This window comes from Rhinoderma darwinii (assembly GCF_050947455.1).
Source record: "Rhinoderma darwinii isolate aRhiDar2 chromosome 1 unlocalized genomic scaffold, aRhiDar2.hap1 SUPER_1_unloc_24, whole genome shotgun sequence".
Taxonomy (NCBI): Eukaryota; Metazoa; Chordata; class Amphibia; order Anura; family Rhinodermatidae; genus Rhinoderma; species Rhinoderma darwinii.
Window position 1 is genome coordinate 69,371 of NW_027461661.1, and position 16,335 is coordinate 85,705.

The following is a 16,335-nucleotide window of genomic DNA, read 5'->3' on the forward strand; positions in this document are numbered from 1 at the left end:
CTCCGCTGCTCTCCAGCCTTGGCCAAGAACGACTTTCAAGAAATATTTTTTTTCCTAAAAAAAAAAATTTCTATCCTCAAAATTCACTGAAACGGAACCTCAGTCCTTGGCAGCTTCGTCGTCTTTGTCTGCAGGCCAAATGTGTGATTTTGTAATGGGAATAGGAAAATCTCATAGAAGCTGGTCTATGCCCGGATCTTGATACGGCTGCCCATCCACCGAGTGGTTAATTCAGTTGATGGGTCAATGTTTGATTCCGTCAGTCTTACCCGCTAAAGGTCATAAAATGCAGATCATGTTCAACCCAACCAAGGCCGCCAGCATTTCCTGTAGGAATGACTAGATTGAATGATGATAATAATATCAGCAGAATTAATTAAAGAATATTTCTCCCCCCAAAAAAAAAAATCACTAAAATTACTTTTTGCAACTTTTTTTCCCCAAAGGGTAAAATTCCAGTTGCATTAGTCATTCTACGATTTTGACTTGCGGGCGCTGCCGTGTTGCCGTGGAGCCCTAGTCTATTGACAAAAATCCACATTATGGAAGGAAAAGTAATGCACGCCATTTTTGCTGATATTTTTGTTAACGTTTTTGTAAAAATAATTGGAAAGAAATGTTTTCCGGTCCTTTTTTTCTAAAAAGCGTCTGTGTATTCAGTCTTGGAGAAATTCTGCAGACCTCAGGACTTCGTGAAACCTATGATGAGAAATCGTTCATTCACCGGGTCGTTGTTTGAGCCGGGACTAAAACTTTTTATTGACCCATTAGGGAAACTTTAGTTGCCCCCCCCCCCCCCCCCCTACCAGCTGCTATTACTTCTATGACTGCTCTTTAGCCTAGGGATTTTTACTTTTCTATTTTATACACAGGGGTGTAGCTATAAGGGGTGTAGAGGAAGCGTCTCCCCCGTACATTGGGGCTTGAGGAGGCACGAGGACCCCCTGAGTCATCAAAAAACACCAACACATAAACGGCACATGTTACGGGAAATAGGAACTGAAAATCCCTCCCTTGTTTCACCATCTCACAACTTCGCTCAAAGGGTAACTAAATGTTGACATGTCAGAAAGTCGGAAGCGAGCGCGTAAAAAAAATGCAAGTAAAAAAGAAGTGCATGTCAATTCTTGAGCCGTTTTGGAGCGTTTTTTCATTGACTCTAGAAAAAAAGCTGCAAAAACGGGCGTGAAAAACGCGAGTGGCTTAAAAAACGTCTGAAAATCAAGGACTATTTTCCCTTGAATACAGCTCGGTATTTTCAGAGGTTTTTTAGTAAGTGTGTGAACAGAGCCTTAAAGTTTCAAAAGTTTTCTGAAAGTTTAGTTACCCTTTAAGGTTCTGTTCACATTGGAGTCATGGCATCCATTAGTTTGGATCCCATTGACTTCTAATAGGGTCCATTGATTAATGTCAAGGTTCCTGGTATTTTTTAAGGCAAGACCAGCGCTATAGATCCATTACAAATACTGGAACCCCAGATATCGGCCGTTGTAAAAGGCCCTTGAGGCTCCTGTTATATCGGGGTACCTTTAAGATATCCTATCAAATCTGGGCTGCAATACCATGAGGGACACATGTACGCTAAGGCTTCATTCACATCTGCGCCAGGGCTCCATTCCGACGCAACGTCGTAGCGTTCCGTCAGAATGGAGCCCCGACTGACACAAAAGGAAACCATAGGTAGTCGACTGCTCTATTGATTCCGGCAAAACGATGGAACCCTTGAACAACTGAGAAACGGAAACCATTAGCACCGGATCCGTGAAATCAATGGTGATGGAAACGGACCCTGGCGCAGATGTGAACAAAGCCTTATGTGTCTATGGAACAACGCCGGCCCGACTTACAATACACAGCAGATTCGGAACGGGTGACATTTCCGTGTATCTGACAGACAAGTCGCCCTTTCTAGCGTCTGTACGTTCAACGCTCAGAATTACGGTGAGAATCCGTGCTATAGATTCATTTAATTCAGTTTAATTGACTGGCGCGTTGCTCGATTCCCCCTCAATTACAACGAACCACAAATCAACGTACAGAACGTACCATTAGTGCGATGGAATAATTACTCACAGATGCTAAATGCCTAATTTCGACTAAATTTGTTCCAAGGACGAGACACCTGGCGAACGCCGGCGCACGATCAGCTAACGAGATCCACGTTTCCTTCCCTATTATTGTATTAGTACCGGAAGTCGATCGCCCGCACGGCCCATGGCGATGACTGGATTAACACCGTGAGATTTCACGCACGGTTTAATAGATTTCCACCATGTCGCGCCATTATCGTTGCATATAAACGACTCGGAAGGGACTGATTTCAATTGAAGACATATTTCAAATCAGACTAAGAATTTGTGTTGGGGACCACATTGGGGTAATGCCCACGCGGTCACAGGACGGGTCTTATTAATTCGCCAATATAGTAATTCACACAAATTCTTAAATGATCAGATACTATAAAGAAGCCATATACACATTGCCAAAAACGCTTCTGCATACCGAAAATGTACGAAATTTACATATATTTTCAAAAATCTTCATACATATTGGACGGCCCGTGTGTGATCGGCCAGAGCCGTCTACGTTGGGTGAATTGTTTGCTTTGGATTTGAGAATATTTCTCACATTTCAAAAATTCTGCTTTGATAATTGAATTATTTTCATAAATTTGACTTTTTATCGATTCGCAAATTTTTTATACATTTTGACTCATTCAGGTGAAACCTTTTTGTCCCCCGGTCCCTGCTGTAGTCCATATAGCTGGCCATACACCAGTGCGACATCTACCCACGCGGTTTTTGCATCTGCACCAAAAAAAAACGCTTGGGCCTCCAATTTTGGGAGAGAAGATGGGACATTGTGAATGCTAATTAGGACATGTGACCCTTCCTGGCCAATCAAAAGTGCAATGAGGGAATCACATTGGCTACTTCTGATGCACGGTGAAGGAATCTACGGAGCCTGAAGGTGCCTACTTGAGTCCTCTCTCAATTTCTGAATGGCCCCAATTACCACACATCACATACAATCTTATGGCGATGCCCGTCTGCGGATCAGGGGTTGTATAATTAGTACAGATGCATATGCACCTATTAACTTCTTATTATTGTGGCATCTTGAAGGGGTTGTACAGAAACAGCACCACACCTGTCCACAGGTTGTGTCTGGAATTGCAGCTCCATTGAAGTAAATGGGACAGAGCTGCAATACCACACACAACCTGTGGACTGGTGTGGTGCTGTTTTTGGAACTAAGCAGCCATGTTTTCCTGAGCCTGGGAAACCCCTTCAACAATGCCCTAAAACTGAAGGGTCACATGACCATCACATCAACGTCACGATTATGGAGGAACATGGAAATATTCTTCACTTGCAGAAAGACTCCCACAATAAATATCCCGTGAAAACTTTTGATATTTTATACATCTGGGAAATGAGATACAATACATAAAAGAACAGCTAAATATCCACTTGCCCAAATTCTTTCGTACGGCCGTTTAACTTTTTTCGAGATTTTTTGAAACATAAAAAAATATTTTTAAGAAGAAAAAAAAATGATTACGGATTATTCTCATTCCGATCGGGCTCAAGTTTTTAGTTTTGTAATGGAAACCAAGAGTGTCGGACGCGCCGTATGACGGACACCACTGGCACCCAACGGACTTCATTGACTTATAATGGGGTCCGTCGGGGTCCAGCCTGGTGTTAGTCATTAACAGGAAGGATAGCGCCACATCCAGCACTACTCCACCCGCCAAGTCTGACGGACTCCACCATGGCGGCTCCAAACAAACCCTCCAACATAGATGTGGGCAGGGGCTTCGCGTCCGTTCCATCAGGACCAGTTGTTTTTCTATTCCAGGACCCATAAATTGCTGCCCCTCAGGTCTGTGAATCCCTTTACCACTTGACTGGATCTCTCTACGTTTCCTTTGCCTTTTAACACCAAAAGACATTCAGATATTGACATCAACATAGATCCCAATGGGATTCCATTTTTTTTCAACAATTTCTTCAAAAAAGTTTCTCCTTCCTGTCAACAGGCGCCATTTATGACAAACAGGAATACGTTTTCTCCTCCCACGAATAGTCAAAAACAAAGTCAATAGGATCTTATTGTCTTCAAAATATTTTTTCAAAACCACCATTATTGTCCTTCCTGCCAATGGCCGAAATTTATAACAAACGGGAGAACGATCCCTCGAAACATTTATTGCCTAATCCGACATTGAAGACAAAATATGCGACAGACATAAAATGACGGGCGTCTCGGGTGAGATCAGTTACGCTACAAGCACACGTTGAGTATGCGGAAAACACGCACCAAAACCGCAGCAATATGCGGGGAAATCGCAGGTAAAAACCGCACCGGGTCGTGCGTTTTTAAATGTGTTTTTCAGTGCGGTTTTTACGTTTTGCTGCGTAAATAGCTGCGGTTTTGCTGCGTATTTCTCCAGAACTAGGGAGATAGAATTCGTAAGCGGAATTCCAAGATAAATTGACATGCTGCGGTTCTGAAAATACGCAACGGGGGTCAATTTACGTGCAGAGAAAAAGCGCACCGTGGATATGAGATTTCAGGAAAAAAGGCACGTAATACGCAACGTGTGCATTCAGCCTTATTTTTATGCTCCCTCCCATGATTTTAATGTAAAAAATGACGGTAAAAAGCCGAAATGTTTCCATTCCTTGGACTGAATAGAACGATAGATTTAAAAACGGATTTTTTTTTTTTTACAAATTCTCCATCTTGATCATTTTTGGAATTTTTATAATAAGGCTCTGTTCACACGCTTAGCTAAAAACGTCTGAAAATACGGAGATGTTTTCAGGGTTAAATAGCTCCTGATTTTCAGGCATTTTTTAAGCAAAGCCGCGTTTTTCACGCCCGTTTTTGGTGCCGTTTTTCTATAGAGTCAATGAAAAACAGCTCCAAAAACATCCCAAGAAGTGACATGCACTTTTTCTCAGGCGTCTTTTTACGTGCCGTTTTTGAAAAACAAGGCGTAAAAAACCGCCCCGTTGGAAAAGAATGCCGTATTTTCCATTGAAATCAATGTGCAGATGTTTGGAGGCGTTCGGCTTCCGATTTTTCAGCCATTTTTCGGGACATTTACGGTCCAAAAAACGTCTGAAAACACTCCGTGTGCGCATACCCTTAAGGTCAACGGCGATGAATTTGGACAAATGATCGACGAGGTGAGACCCGTTCCCGTCAGTCGGATCAGTGTCCCATCATAGTTTTCAAGCAGCTTCCATTGACATCAACGGTGAAGATTAATGATGGCGTCCGATCCGTTTTTCCCACCCCCATTGGCTTTAATAGAAATGCGCAGTTTTTTTGTGGTGCGTTGTACTAGAACAGCCGGCTTATCTGTACATGGCAAATCCTTTCCCACGTTTCCGCCCTGTTCTCAATTAAAGTACAAGATGATGACGAACTTGGTGCCAAAATGTGGCGCTCCGCACTAAATCTCGCCTACGGCAAACTTGAGGCCGAACTGTCACAATCAATTAATTAGTGGGAATTCAGCTGTGAGGAAGGAAAGTAATTAGCGCGATTACTAATGTCTTGTAACTGCTCCAGACGGTGACTGGAATCCTAACACATTGTGATCACGAGGGTTTCCCTTCATCATCCGGGCAACGGAACGCAGAACGGACGGCCCGGGAGACTTAAAGGGCATTTACCCCATTACTGAAAAAATGTCATACGGCCTCTCTCATCGCTGCCTTTACAGTGGTCCCGGGGGTTATCACCCAGATTCCTACACCCCTGAATATAGAACGCAGGACATGGATCAGCCACAGAATATGGGAAGGCTGGGTGACTAGAACTGGGCGTTAACCCAGCGGCCATATTGGTGGTCACCCAACTTTCCCATCAACAAAGAACTGGCTGAAAACGACTCAAATTTTTTTTAAAGGGGCAAATATTTTTTTATCGAAAGGGTCTAAAAAAAATTAGACGTGTGATTTAAAGGGAAACCGTAGCAAAAATAAAGTTTCCCCCTTTTTTATTATTGCACATATGATAAATAATTCCTGTGCTGCTCATTCTAAGATTTAGTGGTTGCCTAGCAACAGGCGTCAGCGGCCGCGGGTGACAACGCCAGGTCCCCGTGTTTCTTGCTATTGAATATAGATAGAAATAGTCATATACAACATAGTGTATTCTTGTGAACTACAACTCTCAGCATGGCCTCACTGTTGTATAGAACAATGGCGCACATTATCGGGGACCTCAAAGATAAAACCAGAAATGTCTGCGTACGGCCGCCATCTTCCTGCAGTTCGCAGCATATTCTCGTACAAGACCCTCTAACATATAATAACACGATTATAATGATTGTACCTTTTTCGCAGTGATCGCCTGTGAATCCCGGGGGACAAGCGCATTTGTTTGGGGCCACGCAAGTTCCACCGTACCTGCAACCCTCCTCGCAGAACGCTGCAAGACAAAAGAAAACACATCAATCATATGAAAGACAAGACGGAAAAATGACCAGTATAAAGAGAACCAGTACTCGATACACTCGGTGCTTAAATTCTTTATCATTTTCAAGATCATTGCTTGCTGTCAACGAATGGGAACATTCCTGTTTACACGTAGAGGCTGAAAACCCCTTCCGACCTCATACTTCTCACAGTGGAAGGTTTGTTACAATTGTTTCCAGTCTAGACCATTCTCTGCAAACCAAACAGTCTGAACTCCAGGCGGATGCATTTTACCTGCACTGATACATTGTAACAAACTATCAGGACAGGGGAGAGATTTGTGCTGCTGATATATTACGGTCATAGAGAATTGTCTGGACTGGATTCAATCGTAGCTACATCTCAGCTGTGAGAACATAACACCTACAGACCTATCACCCCGTAATCAAGAATGTTTCCATTCACTGACAGCAAGCACATATTTGATAACTTTCTTGAAATTGAATTTAAAAAGTATATTAGAAAGTTGCAGAACTTTTTCTTCAGTCTTTGATAACCTCCAAATAATAGAAGAGGAGGCAAAAGTAGTGAAGGAACACATGACTACAAGATCAGACTACACAGTAGTCTGTATCTATGGAGACACATAGAGCTGCACAGGAGCTGTTTACACCAAACGGTTGGAAATCTCAAGACTGTTTGCAAAGTCAATTTTTTATTTTAGATGTATTAGAGCTATGAAAAAATTGGTTGCAAAAGTATACACGCCCTTTAAAGGGATTGTAGAGAATTAGAAAAAAACATGGCTGCTTTCTTTCAAAGATGGTTGTCTTATGGCAGCTCAGCTTGATTGAAGTGAACGGGGCTGTGCTGCAATACCGCACACAACCTGTGGACAGGGGTGGAGCTGTTTTTGAAAACAGCCATGTTTTTTTCTAAACCTCTACAACCCATTTATGAGATGCAAATATAAATCCTCGGTCAACAGGTCGGACCCGTGTCTTTTTCAACCTATGTAACTATGGAAGTTCTTAAAATTCTACTAATCAGATTCAACATGGGCGTTATTACAGATTCCTGATCACATCCTATGGAGTCACAAAAGTCAGGGACAACTTCTGTCCTTATAGAAAATAAAAATCAGGATTAGCGCCGACCCCGAGCCGTCATTTCTTTACTTTCCGCTCGGCTATTTTGTGTACACAGTGGAAATAATGACATTGTTTATTTGCGATGTTCTACGTCGTTCTCCGCTGTATACAATATACACAATTCCCTGGATACATTGTACAATTCTTCAGTAATAAACTCCAGTCCCCCCCCTCCCCCGCTATTCTACATCTAGATTTACCAGTCGTTATTAATATTTATTTTCTGACTAAATAGCTTCTTATGAGGTGTTAATACGGATGGCGGCGCAGATAATGGACGGATATTGCGGCGGCTTGTAAAACGGGGAAGATCTATTGTCAACATTCCGGAGTTGTTACATTGTATTGCGCAGAACACCTGACACATCGTATGGATTAGATCGGAATATAAATATATTCAATTCATATATTAAATAATGCAACACAACATGCGGCAAACGCCGTCTCTAGTAGAAGCTTTTGGAATTGGAACATTATTTCAGGTCAAGGCTGTTTTTATTGACTGTGAATCTTCCCCAGTAAAACATAAAGACTTGTCTCCGAGATACGATTTCACATTTAAATTGAATGATTGTGAAGATCTAATTGAAATACGTTATGGGAATAACACAAAGTTTTATCTTTCAAAACAGTGAGAGGGTAACAAGTAATGCAGAAAAATCTGTCAACTATCTCCTCAATGCCAGTCAGCTGCGTGGAAAGCCAATATCGAATGACCTCAAATATCCATAAAGTAGGAAAATCTGGCTTATTCCATAAAAACGTCTTTATGATACAATGAGGTGCAGATTCCAGAACACAGATCCGTTTTGTACTCATAGATTCGGTTGCTCAGTTATTCGCGCTGTTGCCTCGCAGCACAGAAGTCCTGGGTTCAAATCCAACCGAGGACGACATCTGCAGAGAGTTTGTATGTTCTCATTGTGTTCTCATTGTGTTCTCTGGTTTCCTCCAACACTTCAGAAACATACAGATCGGGAGTTTAGATTGTGAGCCCCACGGGACAGTGAGTGATGATCACGTCTATACAGCGCCGCAGAATATGTTGATTCTATAGAAGCAACGGAGATGAATAAAGTCGTTGTCTGGTTTAGAAATCTCTCATTTTAATACCCGGTTAGGCCGTTCTCAATTAATAGAGGTGGATCCCCAATCACGGCTTTCCTCTATTAGTCAGAGCAGAGATCACCTACAAAGATTGTATTCGGCTCCCGATGACCCAACGCTTCCATGCATTACACGGATGGTCCATTGATTCAATTGGGAACTGTGTAATGTAATCACCGAATCAAAAAAATCAAGGTTTTGGAGAACCCAATATCCAGCCATAAGTGATATATTATCCTAGAATTCACAGGGTGAAGAACACTGGTCCTTAGGATGAATACACGGATAAAACCCTGACTATTAATGGGAACTATCTAAAATGCAAAGAATGATAAAAGATATGAAGACCCCAGTGTATACTAGTGCCTAGACCGGGTATCCACCCAGAAAAGGGCAACCTTGACCTCCAACCTGTCCCTGAAAGTCCCTATTACGCCCTAGCCAGTACACTATGATGTGATAAGCACAACAGTGAGTAATATGCCAGAAGGCAGGAGGGGGGTACAGAAGGAGCTAGTATGGAGCGAAGGGGGGGGGGGGGCACCCCCAAACAATTCACACCAACACAACATTTATCAAAATCTACATATATACAAAGGCGAGGAAGTATCAAGACGTAAAAACGCTCCTCTATCACTTTAGGAAAGCGGCTTACGCGGCAGCCACCTGGCACGCTTGTAATTTGTAAGTGTATGTCGGCCCCCTCGGCACCTACAAATCATTGATGTACAAATGTGCCGGGTCGTTGCCGCATCAGCAGATTTCCTAAAGTGACATGGACTGAAAAAGACTATTCTGCCGGCTTTACACCTGCGTATGGAACAGAATTTTTGTCTAACTTGCCTGGAAGCCGCTGCAAATTTATTTTGTCACGTTTATTTGTTTTATCCATTATTTTTGCCAATTGCTACGCTTATGCCTTTTATGACACTATTGATAAATCTCCCCCCCCAATGCCTCCATTGCCTCCGTTTCAGGGATGCCTGTCGGCCGCTGCCTCCGTCACCCCCGGTTCAGGGACGCCTGTCGGCCGCTGCCTCCATTGCCTCCGTTTCAGGGATGCCTGTTGGCCGCTGCCTCCGTTACCCCCGGTTCAGGGACGCCTGTCGGCCGCTGCCTCCGTTACCCCCGGTTCAGGGACGCCTGTCGGCCGCTGCCTCCGTTACCCCCGGTTCAGGGACGCCAGTCGGCCGCTGCCTCCGTTACCCCCGGTTCAGGGACGCCTGTCGGCCGCTGCCTCTGTTACCCCCGGTTCAGGGATGCCTGTTGGCCGCTGCCTCCGTTACCCCCAGTTCAGGGATGCCTGTCGACCGCTGCCTCTGTTACCCCCGGTTCAGGGATGCCTGCCGTCCGCTGCCTCCGTTGCCCCCGGTTCAGGGATGCCTGCCGTCCGCTGCCTCCATTACCCCCGGTTCAGGGATGCCTGCCGTCCGCTGCCTCCGTTGCCCCCGGTTCAGGGATGCCTGCCGTCCGCTGCCTCCGTTGCCGGTTTGGTAGACGCCTCACAACAACTAACAAAGTTTGCTGCTGCTTTTCATAAAACGTATTATTTACCGCTGTTGTTTTCTGTGACTGATTTAGGACACAAAGTATTCACTGAATTGTTACTTTATTGTTGCTCTGTGAAGGGGCTATTACATGCTGAAGTCGCCTTTTATGTTGGACCAGGAAACAAAAAGAATAAAGTCAGTATCAATTTTGTGTAATTGTCTGTAATATTTTTTTTTATATTAGTTCAAATGTTTTTGATGCACCAGGAAGGTCCTCAGATCTCAAGACCAGAATTATTTCTGCATTTAGAATAAAAGTTACACAAGGGAAGGACATTCAAGAGCCAATAATAAAAATGATAATAATAATAATAATAAAAATAATAATGATACTACAATGCCACTAATAACACAGTGGGGGGGGGGGGTAACACTTCACTGTCACTTCTAAGGTACAGAAAAATGAAAAACAAAAAGAGAATACAATCGAGCATGACAACCAAAAATATGTATAACCTCCCCTGTTTGTGGGACCCCCAAGCCCCAACACCACCATTCACTTGGTAAAACCTAGAAGTTTATTTTGGTTTTGCAGTTACAATATATGGCCATATAATAGTCTGATCATTCCCAAATAAAAAGTACCGACCTGCACATACAGAGTGCCATACAGCACCCAGACAACACAATCCTCATATGACGGTGCTGCACAGGGTTTATATAACAACACATTTCACTAATAATACTGCCATGCAAAGCTTAAAATTACAGACATACTGAAGCATGGGATCCCCAAAACACACTATGGAGTATAGAATATTGCCATACAGTGGCCAAATCCAAAACACCCTAAATTCGTAAAATAGTGCCAAACAGTGCCCTAAATATCACACCGCAAATTCTGCGATTATTAGTGCCATACAGTGCCCAAATATAACACACCCTAAAAATTCTACAGCTAAGGGCGCCATACAATGCCCGATACAAGACGCCACACGTTCTCTAATAATGTGCCCTCCGTGCCCAAAAATCTTCAGTCGTCCTCAATTCCATTCTCCTTTTTCTAGGTTTTTGGGAAAGCAGAGTGGCAGTATATAAGGTTGGCCCTCACAAGGTCAGTCACCCAGCTTTCCTATCTTCCTGAATGTCCACTTTCTCTTGCTATACAAAGAATAGAGAACATTTTCTCTATAACTAGGGAGCTTGGCTGTTCAGAAGTCTGGGAAAGCTGTAATGGAGGCCATATTGGTGTCACCCAACTTTCTTAGGCCCCATACACACGAACGTAAAAACGCCCGTAATTACGGGCCCATAGACTTCTATTGGCCACGGGTACCTTCCCGTTTGCTTACGGGAAGGTGCCCGTGCCGTTGAAAAATATGGAACATGTCCTATTTCAGGCTGTAATTACGGCACAGGCAGCCCATAGAAGTCCATGGGGCTCCCGTAATTACGGGTGACTACGTGTGTGCGCCCGTAATTACGGGAGCGTTGCTAGGCGACGTCAGTAAATAGTCACTGTCCAGGGTGCTGAAAGAGTTAAACGATCGGCAGTAACTGTTTCAGCATCCGGGACAGTGACTACCGCTGGAATTAATAGTATTAAAAGTTAACTTACCCAGAACTCCCTGCTTCTTCCTCCAGTCCGGCCTCCCGGGATGACGTTTCATCCCATGTGACCGCTGCAGCCAATCACAGGCTGCAGCGGTCACGTGGACTGCCACGTCATCCAGGGAGGTCGGACTGGATGTCAAAAGAGGGACGCGTCACCAAGACAACGGCCGGGGTACCTATGAACTTCTTTTACTTTCAATCGCTGCGGAAACTCTGCCTGAAAGGGCTGCCCCTTCTCTCTATCCAGCACTGATAGAGAGAAGGGGCTGCCGATTCGTGCAGAGAAAACGGGACCGTAAACACGTTGGAATACGGCTCGAATACGTGTGACAAAGGACCTATATTTACGCCAGTATTTACAGGAGGAAAAAAATACGTTCGTGTGCATGGGGCCGTAGAAGGGGACCCGGTGTTCTCCTGAAGAGAAGGAGCTGGGGAGAGGGAAGTATATAAAGGGCTCTGAGTTTATTTAAGTGTCTGGGGTCTGCACTTATTTAGGGTCTAAGGTTTGAAGATATATATATTGTGACAACTTGGGGACCACTTCGCTCACAGGATCGCCATCTCCAGGGCACACATAGAAAGTCCACTCCAACACGTTGGATAAGGGTTTAAACCAGCCGCAGCCCTTCTTTACTGTCTTCAGCACAGCAAGCAGTGTTACAACAAAACTGTACATAAACCTTAGGCCGTCCAGCCTCTAACATATTAAGGATCCCTCACTAGGAGACCCTGAGCCTTCTGCCCAGCACCTCAAAACATACCCATGTCCTTACCAGAACTTCTGACTCCCACAGGCTGGCAGTGCCGTCTTCCCCAGACTGGGAACCCTGTGTGAACAGCGCCTGATATACAGAGCCGCCTCAGGTGAAGCCTGACCTGCTCATCAGACAGCCCCAGATACAGACCGTCTGCGGAGTGGCAGCCGCCTTCTCCTTCACACCCGAGCAACCCAAGAGGAAACCCTCCCTGCTGTATATGCTCCCTGGTTGCTTGAAACCGAAGGCTATATTCACACGATAGACTAAAAACGTCTGAAAATACGGAGCTGTTTTCAGACAAAAACAGGTCCTTATTTTCAGACGTTTTTGCAGGTACTCGCGTTTTTCGCGGTGTATTTTACGGCCGTTATTGGAGCCGTTTTTCAATTAAGTCAATGAGAAACGCTTCCAAAAACTTCCAAAGAAGTGACATGCAGCGGACATTTTATCCATTGCCTTCCACAGCTTTGCGGTAGGGTTCGTTTAAATGTTGCGGAGAATTCCACTGCGGAGCATAGGCTGCGGTGCGGAATTTGGTGTCCGCAGCATGCTCTGTCTGTTGCGGACCAGTGGCGGACTGGTTGCGGACTCTTGGCGGAATTTCTCCATTGACTTCAATGGAGAGTCAAAATTCCGCAATGAAGTCCGCAGCTGTCATGCACATGTCATGTGTGCTGCGGATGCGTCTTGCTTTTTTAACTTGACATTTCTTCATTCTGGCTGGACCTATGTATTTCTAGGTCTACAGCCAGACTGAGGAAGTCAATGGGGCTCCCGGAATGACGGGAGCGTTGCTAGGAGACGTCAGTAAATAGTCACTGTCCAGGGTGCTGAAAGAGTTAAGCGATCGGCAGTAACTGTTTCTGCACCCGGGACAGTGACTACCGATCTCAATATACATGTATCTGTAAAAAACCATATAAGTTCATACTTACCGAGAACTCCCTGCGTCTGTCTCCAGTCCGGCCTCCCAGGATGACGTTTCAGTCTAAGTGACGGCTGCAGCCAATCACAGGCTGCAGCGGTCACATGGACTGCCGCGTCATCCAGGGAGGTCGGACTGGATGTTGAAAGAGGGACGCGTCACCAAGACAACGGCCGGTAAGTATGAAATTCTTTTACTTTTACTAGGGAAAGGGCTGTCCCTTCTCTCTATCCTGCACTGATACAGAGAAGGGAAGCACTTTCCCCTCAATACGCAACGGCCAGTCCGCATCAATTTAATGCCAATTTTAGACAAAGCCGCAACAGAATCTGCAACACAGATTATATGCAGCATTGATGCGGACAGTTGCGGAAGAAATATACCATGTCTGGTCATACAGTTTCTGCCATAAACCTGCACTGTTACAAATATATATAGAGAGAGATAGAGGGGAGTTTGGTTTTGGGTCTGAATAAATTTTAGGGTCAAGTCTTGGGACTGAATATATAAGTGGTCTGGTATTGGATCTGAATAAATGTAGGGGGTCTGGTCTTGAGTCTGAATTTAGGTGTCAGAATTTAAAGGTTCTGGAGTCAGAATTAATTTACGTTCTGTTCTAGGGTCTGAATTTATTGAAGGGTCTGGGGTCAAAAATAATTTAGGGGTCTGAATAAATTCTGACTCTGCATCTTTCCTTATTATACACATACAGTTAAAATCCACCTCTTTGTACTCAGTCGTGTTAATAGATTTTGCTACAAAACTTTCCACAATAGACGCAGAAAACACGAGGCAGCGGAATAACAACGCGCCGCGCTCCTTCCTTGTGTCAGCCCCGTATTTACTCTTCATGCTAAACACAAATTCACGCTCCAACTTCTAAAAGCCGAGCCCTCATGTATAATGCACAATCATCGTGTACATGCAAAACAGCAAAATATGGATTTCCTTTACAAAAAATATGGATTTTTGTAAGTTCCGCCGGTGACTCCATATGGCAGACAAGTGTTTGACAAGAGGTGTTTTGTTTCTGTTTATAAAGCAGCAACCCCCGCCCCCCCATGTCTGTGATAGACGGAGTCGTGCGGCGCTCTCTATACAGACTGGCTGCGGCAGAACATCTGCATTACAAATAGATCATTTATAGAAACACAGCTGTTATCTAAGCGGAGCAGAACGCCACCTGGGACCAGCCATGCAAAGAGTAGACGGCTGGAGCCGGGCGCTGCGCAATAAATGACAGGACTCCTGGCGGCTTCATGTTGTACAACCTATATCCATTTACTACCAACCAGGCCAAGGCGATTTTTCTAGGACGCCGGATGCATCACGTACGCGGCGCTGTCAGAATGTTTATGGCCTTTCTGGCACTAATTTAGCTGATGTGAAAAACACGAGTTTTCAGGAGGTCGGATATGAATACATGGTAACAGGGTTGATTATTATTCGAGAACTCGCAACTATGTAATCTCCGGTAGATAAGAGACATCAAGGGCCGCCAATCTGTGACCAAGACGAAAGCGAGACATACATTTGTGATTGTGAACGGCGAACAGTGGAGACGATTGGCAAAACAGAAAACAAACGCATGTTTGTCGACATTTTGTGAGGGGACATTAGTCTAGGTGCCACCTACATACGACTGTGAAGCCTTTCATTCAGATATGCCTGCGAGGATTATACTCCAGAGCTGCACTCACTATTCTGCTGGTGGAGTCTCTGTGTACATACATTACATTACTTATCCTGTACTGATCCTGAGTTACATCCTGTATTATACTCCAGAGCTGCACTCACTGTTCTGCTGGTGGAGTCACTGTGTACAGGCATTACATTACTAATCCTGTATTATACTCCAGAACTGCACTCACTATTCTGCTGGTGGAGTCGCTGTGTACATACATTACTTATCCTGTACTGATCCGGAGTTACATCCTGTATTATACTCCAGAGCTGCGCTCACTATTCTGCTGGTGGAGTCACTGTGTACATACATTACATTACTTATCCTGTACTGATCCTGAGTTACATCCTGTATTATACTCCAGAGCTGCACTCACTATTCTGCTGGTGGAGTCATTGTGTACATACATTACATTACTTATCCTGTACTGATCCGGAGTTACATCCTGTATTATACTCCAGAGCTGCACTCACTATTCTGCTGGTGGAGTCACTGTGTACATACATTACATTACTTATCCTGAGTTACATTCTGTATTATACTCTAGAGCTGCACTCACTATTCTGCTGGTGGAGTCACTGTGTACATGCATTACATTACGTATCCTGTACTGATCCTGAGTTATATCCTGTATTATACTCCAGAGCTGCACTCACTATTCTGCTGCTGGAGTCACTGTGTACATACATTACATTACTTATCCTGTACTGCTCCTGAGTTACATCCTGTATTATACTCCAGAGCTGCACTCACTATTCTGCTGGTGGAGTCACTGTGTACATACATTACATTACTTATCCTGCACTGATCCTGAGTTATATCCTGTATTATACTCCAGAGCTGCACTCACTATTCTGCTGGTGGAGTCACTGTGTACATACATTACTTATCCTGTACTGATCCTGAGTTACATCCTGTATTATACTCCAGAGCTGAACTCACTATTCTGCTGGTGGATTCACTGTGCACATAAATTACATTACTTATCCTGTACTGATCCTGAGTTACATCCTGTATTATACTCCAGAGCTGTACTCACTATTCTGCTGGTGGAGTCACTGTGTACATACATTACATTACTTATCCTGTACTGATCCTGAGTTACATCCTGTATTATACTCCAGAGCTGTACTCACTATTCTGCTGGTGGAGTCACTGTGTAC

General features: G+C 44.2%; 1 protein-coding gene across 1 annotated transcript in view; it reads right to left on the minus strand.

Moving 5' to 3' along the window:
* The window catches only part of LOC142671120 (protein kinase C-binding protein NELL1-like), a gene marked incomplete at its 3' end in the record, with an annotated part of 276,628 nt that overhangs the window by 62,125 nt on the left and 198,168 nt on the right, over window positions 1–16,335 (minus strand). The window contains exon 4 of the mRNA XM_075847140.1: window positions 6,358–6,453. Coding sequence (XP_075703255.1) covers window positions 6,358–6,453 — 96 coding nt within the window. The remainder of the gene's footprint in view (window positions 1–6,357; window positions 6,454–16,335) is intronic.